The sequence below is a fragment of the Dendroctonus ponderosae genome, unplaced genomic scaffold, assembly GCF_020466585.1.
Source record: "Dendroctonus ponderosae isolate FM_Combo_2020 unplaced genomic scaffold, Dpon_F_20191213v2 Dpon_F_20191213_1, whole genome shotgun sequence".
Lineage (NCBI taxonomy): Eukaryota > Metazoa > Arthropoda > Insecta > Coleoptera > Curculionidae > Dendroctonus > Dendroctonus ponderosae.
In genome coordinates, this window is record NW_026017110.1 from 51,008,781 (window position 1) to 51,021,758 (window position 12,978).

The 12,978-nt window shown below is 36.4% G+C and overlaps 1 protein-coding gene across 2 annotated transcripts in view; it reads right to left on the minus strand.

The window, feature by feature from the left end:
* Positions 1 to 743: 743 nt before the first annotated feature.
* Positions 744 to 12,978, minus strand: part of LOC109533235 (negative elongation factor D) — a 15,766-nt gene continuing 3,531 nt past the window's right edge. The window contains exons 4-13 of one of the 2 annotated variants that reach the window (XM_019898503.2): positions 11,008 to 11,157; positions 8,760 to 8,890; positions 8,093 to 8,280; positions 7,915 to 8,031; positions 4,539 to 4,674; positions 3,751 to 3,961; positions 1,797 to 1,937; positions 1,608 to 1,737; positions 1,471 to 1,549; positions 744 to 1,096 (exon numbers count right to left, since the gene is read on the minus strand). In XM_019898503.2, the coding sequence (XP_019754062.1) occupies positions 1,515 to 1,549; positions 1,608 to 1,737; positions 1,797 to 1,937; positions 3,751 to 3,961; positions 4,539 to 4,674; positions 7,915 to 8,031; positions 8,093 to 8,280; positions 8,760 to 8,890; positions 11,008 to 11,157 (1,239 nt within the window). In that variant the 3' untranslated portion in view covers positions 744 to 1,096; positions 1,471 to 1,514. Of the gene's footprint in view, positions 1,097 to 1,396; positions 1,550 to 1,607; positions 1,738 to 1,796; positions 1,938 to 3,750; positions 3,962 to 4,538; positions 4,675 to 7,914; positions 8,032 to 8,092; positions 8,281 to 8,759; positions 8,891 to 11,007; positions 11,158 to 12,978 lie in introns of those variants that run through there. The other variant, XM_019898502.2, reaches the window with a different exon arrangement.

Here is a 12,978-nt window from a genome sequence, read left to right on the forward strand (position 1 = left end):
GCTCAGTCTCGAAATTATGCGCCCGGGAAATTTCTCTTCCAATAGGGCTGTCACTGCCAGTGTTGTGTGACTCGTTGCCCCATCCTACTGGAACAACATGTCTTCCAGATCATAATCTTCAATTTCTCTCCAAAAATAATCGGTTAACATGCGGCCATAGCGCTCAGAATTGACTGTTATGGCTCTTCCTTTATCGTTTTCAAAAAAATACGGGCTAGTAACACCACCGGACCATAATGTACACCATCCGGTCACTTTTTCAGAATGCAAAAGCTTTTCTGCGGTCACCTGAAGATTTTGAAAGCCCCAAATACGGTTGTTCTGCTTATTCATGTAACCACCGAGCGAAAAATGAGCCTCATCGCTGAAGAAAATTCGGTTCGAAAAATCATCGTCAACATTGTTCAATCACCTAATTTGCGTATGTTCTGCGTTGTCCATGGTCTTGAGGCTTAAGTTCTTGAGTTGAACTTGAATGAATCTAATTGCAAAATTCGCCACAATGAGCCGTAAGACAAGCCCAAATGTTGAGCACGTCGGGGAATCGACGAATTCCAGTCTTCTTCCACACTTTGAGCAACCACAGCGATATTTTCAGCTAAACGAATGTTGCGATGATGCACAGGCCTTACAATATCAGAAACCGATCCAGTCTCTTCAAATTTTTCCACTGTGTTCGAAATTGTTTGCTCTGTGGGTTGATTATGTCGACCGTAATCTACTCGTAAAGCCCTAAACTTTGATACAGCAGAATGCCATTTAATTTATTGAAGTCACTTATGCAATAGACATTTTCACAAATTAGGCAAATTACAGTGCAAACTCTAATGCCTGGGTGGCATTTATATGTTTTATCTCGCACCTTGTAGTAAAATAAAATTTTTATAACTACCGCTTTCCTGGCTACCACAGGAAGAAATCCAGGAAACCACCAAAACTGCTGGAATCAGTGGAGTTTTCCACACAAATCCACACAGCTCGCGACCAAATCGCGCAAGTTTCCATAGTTTTAAAACCTTAACATACCAGCGATTCTCCTGGACCTCTCGAACTTCATGAATCCCAAAAAATTATAATTGATGGATTGCAGCGATACCTGTCAAAGCCAAAGAAATTGTTTTACATAAAACATTCACAATTTTTGACTCGAATATGCAGTAAAATGGTGTGATTACTATTTGCAATTATCACGTTGGCCCCTTCCAAGCCTATAAGGTGGAAGAATGCGTTTTTTTTTCTGACACAAAAACTTCCCCTCTCAGAAATGAACTTCTTATTTTCCACATTTTAAATTTCTTCACTAATTTGCGAAATATTTCAACGTTTATTATTAGTAGCGTTTGTGATTATTAGACTCTAGATGGGCAATGAGGCAAATAACGGAAAAAGTACCAAAGTTATTACACATAATATATTGATACAAAACTGCTAAACCTGCTTAAGCCCAATAATTGCCACTTATATACTTACATGTATAAAATAAAGTATATTTTTAACTCTCTGATTTATCTGTTCTATGCCATCTGCGTGTAGTTAGCTTTACAGTACACTACAACAAAAATATAAATTGCAAATGTTTAAAAATTTCTTGAGGAAGACTGACGCACCTATAAACTCAGACACCGGATCGTTTTCGCCATCTCCACGCATAGTACCAGTGATTTCGTCATTTTCCACCATAGGCATGAACAAATGTACAAATTCGGAGCTGTATGGAGGTCCAATAGTATCTAAGACCTAATAAAATTGTGCTTGTTTAAAAACACTTCAATGAAACAAGTCTAAAACAGGCTTACCTCTGTAACGAAGTAACGAATTAGGGAAATGTCTGTATCACCTCGCTGCCAGCACTGCTTAATATATTTTACCACTGGTACCACACAGCCGGAACAAAGAAGATTAACCATACGATCCAAAACCATCTTGCGCATTTCCAGCTAAAATCAAAGTTTTCTATTGTTTCTTTTTCTTTTTTCTCCAAGCAGAACAGAATTTCTAGGTGTTAAACACACAAAAACACACTGTTCAGTAAGATGGGTAGAAATAATAACTACCAAATACCCTTTTGTGAATTTAATTTGAACGAAAAAAAACTTGTAAGATCTTTTTTGACATTTCTTTTTGACACATGTAAGACTTTTTTGCATTTTTTTTGTTTTGGTTGTCATGACACGTTACTAGTTCACTTTTTTTAAACTCATGATCCTTCTTCTTTACCATAGAGTTATTCAGCACTGGTGGTTATGAGAAATTATGATAGGAAATGGTCAAAAGCAAAAATGAAACCCTTTATTGGAAAACGCTTTATTTTTTACGCAATTAAACACGTGTTCTACTGAAGTACCATTTTAGAATGTTATGCTGTGTAATAAGTGAGCAATCCGTCTCTAATACGACACATTAGCCCCAATAATGAAATAGGGTTTCGCGTGTTTATCGCCTAGAAAATGAATGAAGTATAGAGCGGGTGTTTTTAAGAGGTATTTCCTATTTTCACAAGACTAAAGGGTCCATATGGGCATGGGTCCGCAAAGCCTGAGGACTTGCCTTCTGAAATATGGGATACTAATTTAAAAAACACCCGGTATACAGTGATAACTTCATCTAAAAACATAACTATCAAAAACACTTCAGTTATAAGTTTGTACGCAGGTACAGATCTCGAAATGTGCTACTCTCAGGCACCCCCAGGGTTGCCTATTTCGAGTCTATCAGCTGTCATCAGATTGACTGATGATAACAACACTGAAGAAACCTGTACTTGTATTTCACCCATTTATTTTACGGAATCCAAGTACAGGTTTTGGCAAAATATATATTTTAGCTGATGGAGCCTTTTTATATTTTTTTATATAAATTAGTCCGTCGTCATTAACCAAAGCAAAAAAATCAATATCTGTTTCGAGGATATTTCATCTCAAATGATCTCTTCATAATTATATACAGGGTGGCCATTTTCTGAATCTTTGTATGGGTAACTTATACATTTTTAAAGATAGAGAATCCGTTAAATTGGCAAAATTGGGCAGAATTCGATTGCCTATTCATTACCGTTTTCAAAATTTAGGTACCCGACTTGGTTCCTGAAATATCCTGAAAAACAAGAAATCAACATTTTTTGAATTATCACTTAGACCTCACAAAAAAAAACCCTGATCTCGCCTCTTTTCAATTAGATGATGATTTTCATTAGCCCAGTAAACATTATTGTGTCTGTTAATTATGTCATTTTTGTTTTGTGGTGTGTGTGATAATATAGTTCTTGTTTCCATAGTTTACTACACATTTTTGATCTTCTTTTGAAGTTTTGCGCCAACAAAAGGAGAAAAACATCCAAACATATCGTAAATTCAGAAAAAAATAAGGATTTTAAAAGGCCCACAGCCAACTATGATTACCATTTAAAAAACATAAGTATATTTTTTATCTCGTAAATCAAGTTGACTATGACGAGTGCTAATTTATTGAATTCAACGCAAAAAGCTCTACCAAAGACAATTTTGATTTTTTTTTCTAATTTAAGCAGTTTTCGAATTAAAAAAGTGTTGATATCTTGCCTTTTCAGGATATTTTAGGAATCAAGTCGGGTACCTAAATTTTGAAAACGGTAATGAATAGGCAATCGAATTCTGCCCAATTTTGCCCATTTAACGGATTCTCTATCTTTAAAAATGTAGAAGTTACCCATACAAAGATTCAGAAAATGGCCACCAAGTTGATATTATTTATTTAATATCTTATCGCACTTACTTGCACCAGAATCTCCAGCTCGTCTTGCTTCGATTCGAATAACTGAACCAATAGCTTCAAAACCTGATCATGCAATAGAGTGTGGCATGTAACTACTTCATCCAAAAGAGCCAGATGTATGGGCGTGTGTTCAGTCGATAATTTGAAGTAACTAGGCTCAGTTACTGTACATTCAACCCATCGAATCACACCCAATGATACTACGGGAAACCTAAAAATATATGGATGCTCTATTAATTATTTATTATGCAGGATAGGTTTCTTTGGATGACTAGTACAGGGATCTTAGAAACTGCAGCAGATACAACGACGGTTAAATGGACAAAGAATTGTAGTTTTGAATGCTCTACTCGGAACCAATTTTATGTTTCTAAAATTTGACAGCTATGAGCAGTGTGAAAGCACTGATTTATGGCAGATTTTTAAATGACTATAATCCTAGTTAAATATTAGCCTGCCGTTTACCTTTGTCCGGATATCAAATAGCAAGGTTTTACTTTCCCAACCTCGAATTGCATAACCCGTTATTTTTTTTCTAATGTTTATTATAAATAAAGATTTGTAAATTATTAATAAGTGTTACTTTACGTCTGACCCGTCAAAAAAAAATAATTGGCCCGTTGACTAAAAATATTGCTCAGCCGTGATCTGGGGATCAACTTATGAGGAAACACCCTGTACCCGCAGCTGATAAGTAAAATTATGTATTTTGTTAAGTTTCTGTTGTGTTCTATAAATTAGGAAAAACCGATATGAGGAAATAAACGAATTTAAAATAATGTACGAACCTTAGTGAATGGTAAATTGTCGCTAGTTCGGCCATTAACTCGCTGCTTCCTTTGTTCCCATTACATATATTATGTACCGTCTCTATAGCCCTCACTGTTGGTTGAAGCTCATCTTTGTTACAGATTCTTCTTTGTCCTTGAAAATACATTTATATATTATTATAAAACTGCCTGACTGAAGCAAAGCCATGATTTGAAATTAAATTTTCTAAATAACTCTGTAAGAAGATCAGGTTGAAACTTAATAAAACAAAATCGGTTTACTTCGTTTTCCACGCAAACAGCGTTTGTTTGATTAAGTTATGAAGATCTTTACAGGGTGAACAAATGGAACAACTTACAAAATGGCACCATTTCACCGGAAATGTTGGATGACGGTACTTAGAATGTACATAAAAAGCAATTATAGATACGAGAGAATTGTTAAAAGCAACATGATAAAATTTCATAACAATATTTTCCACGTAGGACATTTGATAATTTAAAGCTAATTCTGCAGCGTTTTATTTAACCTAATAAATCACTAACGTTTTGCCACTTTGTCGAAACTTTAAATTAATACCTGACGCGCGTTTACTATATAATACTACTTATATACGCTAGACCGTTGAATGCGATCGGTCATGCGCTCCGCACCTAATCAGCACCTTGACCGAACGCAATCAAGCGATATAAGGGTCTGAAAGGAATCGCTCCCCTCTCTTTGTTTAATAGATTGCTATCGCCATCTCAATGCTTTCAAAACAATCTAGCAATCTATTATTTGTTAAATTCATTATTAATTTAAGATTATCGAAAGATAAACAATGATTATTTGCAAGAAAATGTTGGGCAACACTACACTTTTCCAATCTTCCGTATTTTATATGTGCAAAATGCTCTCTAAATATAGTGATAATTGAACGTCTTCTTTGCCCAACATTTTTCTTTTCAAAATCACTACAACTAATTTCATAAATTCAATTGCTGCCAGAAGAACGATACCCCAACTTGCGAAACTTAGGGCTTACACTGGGCTCAATGCTGGGAAGCACGCATCTTTGCGAAAGTAGCTATTCCCACATGAAATTTGACTATTTTAATTAATTTTTTAACTAAAACTAACTAAATTTAAACTCAAAATATAGATCAAAATATAGATCTTCCCTCTCTCATAAGCGACTAACTCAGTTGCTTCGCTTATCAACAACAAATATGAAAGTTAATATTGAAGCATTAGTTAGTGAAAACCGACATCCCTAAATTTCCCACAAATTTTTTTGTAATTTCATATTTGTTGAATACATTAAATTAATAACGCAAACGCATTTTTTTATGGTATAACATGCCATACCTATTAAAACTAACTGATAATTCTGGTATATTCTAACGGTGATAAAGCTGAAGTTTTTGTAGATACGATCGGAAGAGACGCCAGGGAGAACAACCACCCAGATGAAGACGAAGAGCATGAGACTGCCATCAGAAAACATCTGGACAGCTATGTTCCTCCAATCTCGCCAGGAGAGGTGGCAGCCATCATCAGGAACACTAAGAGGAGGAAAGAAACTGGGAGAGATGGAATAACCAATAAGATCCTGAAGATCCTGCCAAGAAAAGGACTGGCAGCTGTCACAAATTATCTTACGGATGTTTGCGAGTGAAGCGAGAGAGCTTGACGTGCTGCCGCTAGAGCAGTTTGGGTTCCGTGGTAAACTCTACGCAACTTCAGCTGCTCAGAATCGTGGAAGGATGCGCCAAGGAGATTCTCTAGAGCGCAGAACAACTGGCATCCTCGCTCTAGATAGCGAAAGAGCTTTTGACAGTGTGGAGCAATACACTCGTCTAGAAAATGATAAGCGCATATATTGATGAGAAAATGTGTCAGCTAATCGACAGTTACATTTGCAGAAGGACATTCAGCGCTAAAGTTGGGAACCACAGGTCAGAGGGCAGAAGAACAGAAGCAGGAGTGCTCGCAACGTGCAGTACTCTCCCCGGTGCTTTACAACATACTCACCAGTGATATCCTAAGAACCGACAATACGTCCCTGGCTCTCTTTGCGGACGATAGAGGTGTCATCCTCATGACAAATGGAGCGTTTGCGTCACAACCTACAGCTTGCCGCCGATGAAGTATTAAAGTGGTTCATCAAATAGAAAGTGATTATTAACGCAACAAAGAGCCAGGCCATTATTTTTGAAAAGAACGCGACAGGGTTGATGGAAACATCAACCTAGACGGAGACGGAGATAGATGTTTAATCGGGCATTGAAGCCAGGTATTTGGGTGTTGCTCTAGATCCGCAGCCACTTTGGAGATGGTTTGGTTTGGCGACAGCGATCAACCAGGAAAAGGCCATACCCAACCAGCTGCACTCACTTCTGAACCGAAGAAGTCAGATGAGTGTGAGGAATAAATCCTCCTGCCCATCAATAATATCATCAGGCCGGCAGTGACGTGTGCTTCCACGGTGTGGATGTATGGGGCAGAAACCTACCTGTATGGCCATAGATGTGCTCTTGTTTGTACGTAACGGTCAACTACAGGGACCTGGAGTGGGAGCTGCTGAGAGACTTTCTAGAACGGAAACCAGCTTGGGCCTTTGAAAAGGTCGAGAACCGCCCGTTTGCCGAACTACGCAGAACCGTAGACTACATACCAGCGGATGATGGGCCCAGGAAGAAGCCGCTCAAGCACCAGATGGCCCAACAGGGTAAAGCAGTAAGTTGCAAAGTGTTAAAACTTAGTGCTAACGTAGTGCGATGGAAGTAGTGCTTGTGTAAAATTAGTAAGATGCCCATAAAGCAAGCACTTAGTATGGAAATAATGCGATGTGAGAGCATACGGATGCCGGAGCTGATCCATTCTTACAGAAGACCACGAAAACTCCCGAAAACTTGCAGCCAAAACTTAGAGGTTTTAAGTCGGTAGAAATCCAACACGATCCCGGTGTGACTGGAGATCGGGTGTCTCTTCAAGCAGAATTTTATCCTCCAGTCGCCGGACAAACAAAAAAAAAACTGTAATTCAGTTTTAATATTTCTCCGAAGGCATAGCTGCCGAAGCGTCCGACGGGTATTAATATCAAGCTTCGACAAAGTGGTAAAACGTTAGTGTCGAATGTTTCCTATAGATTATTTTTAAACTAATAGTTAGCTCAAAGGCCATGAAGCCACCTTACTAAAATATTCCTTAATAGCAAAGTTCAAATTACAACTTCTAATATCTGGCAGACAGAAATTGGATCATATAATTTAAATGTTTTTCTCGTACTCGCGCAAATGAATCCCGAGTATCTCCTTAAAAGAATTGACCCATTTCTGACTCATCATTGACGTGTTAATAAAATTACGCTCAAGGAATATGCATATGTGTAGTTTAACATCCAGTTACCTTTTTTCGCTCCGGATTCGCTGACACTTGCCGCATAAGCTAATAAATGTATGTATTTTGGCTTGTGATCTGGATTTAGTTTAACTCCAGGTTTAAAAAGTGCATCTACTAACAATTCTGAAACAAGTTTAATAGAAAAACTAATCTATGCTGCTACATTTGGAATACTACTACTTACCTAGGAATTGCGGAGTCCTAATCAAGTCAATGGGAGGCGGATCCGGCGAATTATATGTTCTAAACAAAACAGTTATATCGGCGGGATTTAGAGTATTCTTTGACAGCATAGCGCTTAACGCTTGACATCCTAAAGGGTATGCAGACGCTCCGTTTAATGCCATTGTAATTGGAGTGATATCGTTCCCACTGAAATCGGATCGGAAATATAGGTAAGTATAGCACTTTTTTATTTTTTGCACAAAAAAACCAATTTTAATAAATGAATATCTTTGCTTAAAAACCCCTATGTAACTGTAGAATTTTGATGGAAGTGTCGCAGACAAGCTGAAACCAGCTGATGATGGCTAATAGGCCCGAAACCGGTTCTGAGGGTGTTTTTGACACAGCCAAAACCTGTTCCTTTTTAATCGCATTTATGACTGATGGTTTGTTTACTGATTATAAATCTATATCAAACGCTGTATACATTTTTCTTATTTTAAATTAAATTATGCAAGACCTTACGCAAAGTGCTGTAAACTGTACAAAGCAAAGCAAAGCAAAGAAGTGGCCACATGCAATGAACTGTTCAGAAAGAAAACTTTTATAGGACCCCTATATAACTCAAAATTTAATTAAATCAAGTATTTCTACTGCTAATTCTAAAACTATAGTAGGTATCTTACTTCTTTTGAGCACATTTTGTGATTTCTTGCGATAACCGTTTCATGCTGGAACCGCCTTTATTTTCCCGCGCTAGTATGTGTATCACTAACTGACTGTACACATAAGTGTGTTGACCATGGCATACCATTTTCTAGAAAAAAAATATATATTGAGGATCTACCAAGGAATTCTCAAGTTAATAGTTTATGTAATGAATACAGACTGGTCCGATTTTAATATGAGAGGCTTTAGCGGCGTATACTACCCTCAAAAACTAAAAGTGCCATCCCTCAATTAGTATTTAAGGAGACAGAATATATTTTGTCCATTTTTACCAATTTTCAGAGGAAGCAACAAAACCAGTACAGACAAACTAATCATAAGAGAAAAAAGTTTGGGATGATATCAGGTGTATGGAACTCTATAACGAATTCTGGTAGAGAAAATGGAAACGCATCTAGAAAAAGTATATATCTATTTATTATTATTGAATAGAATTCAGTTTGTTCGTTTCCGGTAAACAAAATGGAATTCGATCAAAAAACATCAGCTAAATACTACATTATAAGTTTTGTCATTAGACAAAGCGCGTCATTCAAAACTCGAAAAATATATAAAAAAGTATGCCGTATTTCCATAAAAAAATGGGTCTATCTAACCGCCTAATAACATTTTCAAATTTGGCGATATTATTTTGATTTGCTACTTGTAAATTTTGACCGTACATGTACAACAAAACGATTTTCGATCATTTTCCAGATCAAAAGAACGAGAACTTCAACGTTTGTTAAAAAATGTATACCATTTGTACAATACAATGTACAACATAATAATAATAATTAATGCCAAATTACTGGTGCAATAATTACAATACAAAATAAATTTCCCGTGTAAACGTCACTTTCAATGTCCACAATTCGGTAAAGAACCTCGATCGAAAAATTTATATGAAGTACTAGCCTTATTTTCAGGTCTTCTGTTGCATTAATGATAGTCATACGGCTTGTACCATCAATAAAACGCATTAGCGCAATTGTGTCATGATGCAGTAAACTCAGAGGGCGTGGCGTCGGTGTCATATGAGCGTTCAATCTCAATTTATTTGGTTTTTCTGTATTGACACACGCAGGTTTCTGTTTTGATCGTTTTAATGAATTGAATAAATAAACATATAACATATTTACAACTCGCGAGGTGTTAGAATTACACAACTCGTAACATTATGGCGACAGAGCTGCTACCATTGTCGGGAATCACATGGTGACACCGTGGCACAGCCCGGGACTCACAAACCTGCAATCTTGAGTGTGGGTGTGAGTGTATTCCCAACCAGCTCGATACTGTCGAATCTCTAGAGTTTGCAGTAAAAGGTCTGACAATGAATTGACAACGGACACAGCAAGCAGCCAGCTTGGACCAAAAAAGTCCAGAACAAGCATCGGCCTGACAACCGTCCTGAGGGAATCCTAGACATTATCAGGGCGAAAAATTGAATCAGGAAGCGTTGTGAGCTATTTAGACCAATCTGCCGGCCGAATCAGGACAGAAAAGCTGGTACGAGACATCACATGGAAATGTATCACAAAACTTTATCAGATTTTCCATAAATAATAAATAAGTTTAAATAATCTTCGTTTGTATAATTAAAGGAAATTGTGCAAAATGTTTTGTTGCCATTACCATAAATCACCAAGAACAAATCATAAATCGAGGGCTTTCTGTTCTTTTGATAATAGATATATTTAATGAATTTTATTGCCAGTCCGTACTAGGGGAAAAATAATTGTATGTTTGATGCTTGTCCGTATGATGTGTTGTTGAAATAATAATAATAATAATAATAAACAAAGTTACTACGTTATCACAAGTCAAACTTGCAGTTTTGTGCCTGATAAAACTTGGTGAATTTATTAGGAATCAAATATCGGACAAATTCCTCACATTCCAATCGAGTTGCGTCCGGATACCGATAGGAGAAGCGCTAGTGAAATTGTTAAGTTAGAAATTGTGAAGTTAGAAATTTTGAAGTAAGAAATTGTGAAGTTAGAAATTATGAAGTTAGAAATTATGAAGTTAGAAATTATGAAGTTAGAAATTGTGTTCATAAGTTGGAAAACTTCTACTGCACGGTCTACGTAAATCACTCCCTAAAGGATTAATTAACCCCCCCCCCCTTATACAGACGTTGAATTGATAATTTTTGATACCGGCTTTGAAGTACTACGTAGAATAAAATAATTAATAAAAGTACACTCAAATATTACTTACAGCACATTCAAGACTTGTACTTTGCCATTCTTCCGGACTAGTGAGAAAACTAGTTATTGAGGTTTTCAGTACCCTCGAAAATACTTCCAACTGTTGTGCAGCTGTTGATATACTGGTAATTTCTCCTTGAAATCCCGCGTCAGATATGAGCTGAAATATAAAATACAGACATTAAATACTTTTCAATATAGAGCGATGCAAATAATCAGAATTTAATAATTAATTAATCAAATCAGAATTTAAAATGACAATAGCAGAAACATACGAAGAGCTGAGTAAGGACATCACCCTTTCCACGGGGTGGCTCCAAATTTACGTTATTCTGCTAGAGGTATTGCCCCGATGTATTCCCGGAGACCAGTACCGTAAAAAGCAAAATTTCTTCTAAAAATTGAGATATTTAAGAAACAAAAAACGATATAATATAAATTACAACAATAATAAACTACAATTTTTTAGATATACTGCGACAACAAACGTTTTGGTTATTAATATTACGTAGATAGCTGTTTCTATATAGGAAAGTCAACAAAACCAATAAGTAAAACTTGAATCGTGAATCATATTACGGATGGACCAAAAATTTGCAATTGGGTGTATGCCAAGTACTAACCAGTAATGTAAGATTGGTCTTGTATGTCACGATATATCAGCCTAGATGCGTAATTTTGCATTTTAGGGGCCGGTGTGGATTCAATATATGGTCCGGAATATTTGCACAAATATTTTGGGGTAAATAGGTATTTAATCTCAGCAAGTTGCGGTTGCCCTTCCCACAATTTCGTTTGGTAGAGTTTGGACAAAGCTGGATTGGTACGAAGAACGAAGAGCCCCAGATGTTGCCATCTTAGATCATCTGATATGACTTCCTCGATTTTTCATAGGACAGATTAAAAAACCTCATCATTAAATAAACATCATTCACACAAAAAAGTACTGGAAACTACAATTCAAGCTGTTACAGTAATCCGCCAAGTCGAACTAGGTTCGGTCTAGCTAGGTCAAAAAAGTGTTATGTTTTCGACAGAAAGGTGTCCAATTTGAACCTCTTCGCTAAAAACTAAAAAAAAACATGTTTATACAGATCTAATACGAGTGTAGTTCTAAGTTTGACTATATGAATTTATTACTAAATTTTCGTAGTAAACGAGTTCAGGCAAAAACACCCTGTATCTCATCCTCTACGACCTGTAAGATGTATTTGCTCCATTTAATCAGGAAACATATATAGCATTGAAATAATATAAAAGGTGTTTTTAGTGTTTATCAGTAAATTACGCCTATTTACGTATGTGGGATAATCGGTAAATATGGTTGCAAAAATAAAAAATCGTAATCGCAGGGCTGTAAAATGGAAAACAGAGAGAGAAGTTTTCAGCTCTAAATCTAGTAAAGATAATCACAGTCAGTCGTCAATGGGACGTAATCATTCAATCATGAATTAATAAAAAAGAACAAAGAAACCTAACGGTAGAGTAAAATTAAGTATAAAGTTAAATTTTATTAACATAAAAAAAACATAAAATTAAAAATGTCCAACAATAATTTGAAACAAATATAAACTTCTCTCTTTCCATTCCTCCCCTTCCCTTCATTAAAACAAAACAAGAAAAAAATTCTTATTTCTTCTTATTTTAAGACAATAGGTGCCTTTATACTTACGCCCCCCATGGGACAAGAGCGGATCCAGGGGGGGGAGTCATGACCCCGCCATTCAATTCTCTATCCAACGATACCAAAACGAATTCTGTGGCTCCAATGGTTCTTGAGAAACTTTGAAAAAAGCAGCGTCATGTTCAAGTGGATTTTGCAACTCAAAAAAAAAAACACGCAAATCTGAAACTTCTTGAATTCAAGCCTTTTTTGAGAAAACTGTCAACATTTCCCCATCCATGGTTCACTTTCTAAAAAGGCCATTTATTTCTGTCTAGAATGATGTACAAATGAGCGTTTTTGCTCATTTTGCCTCCG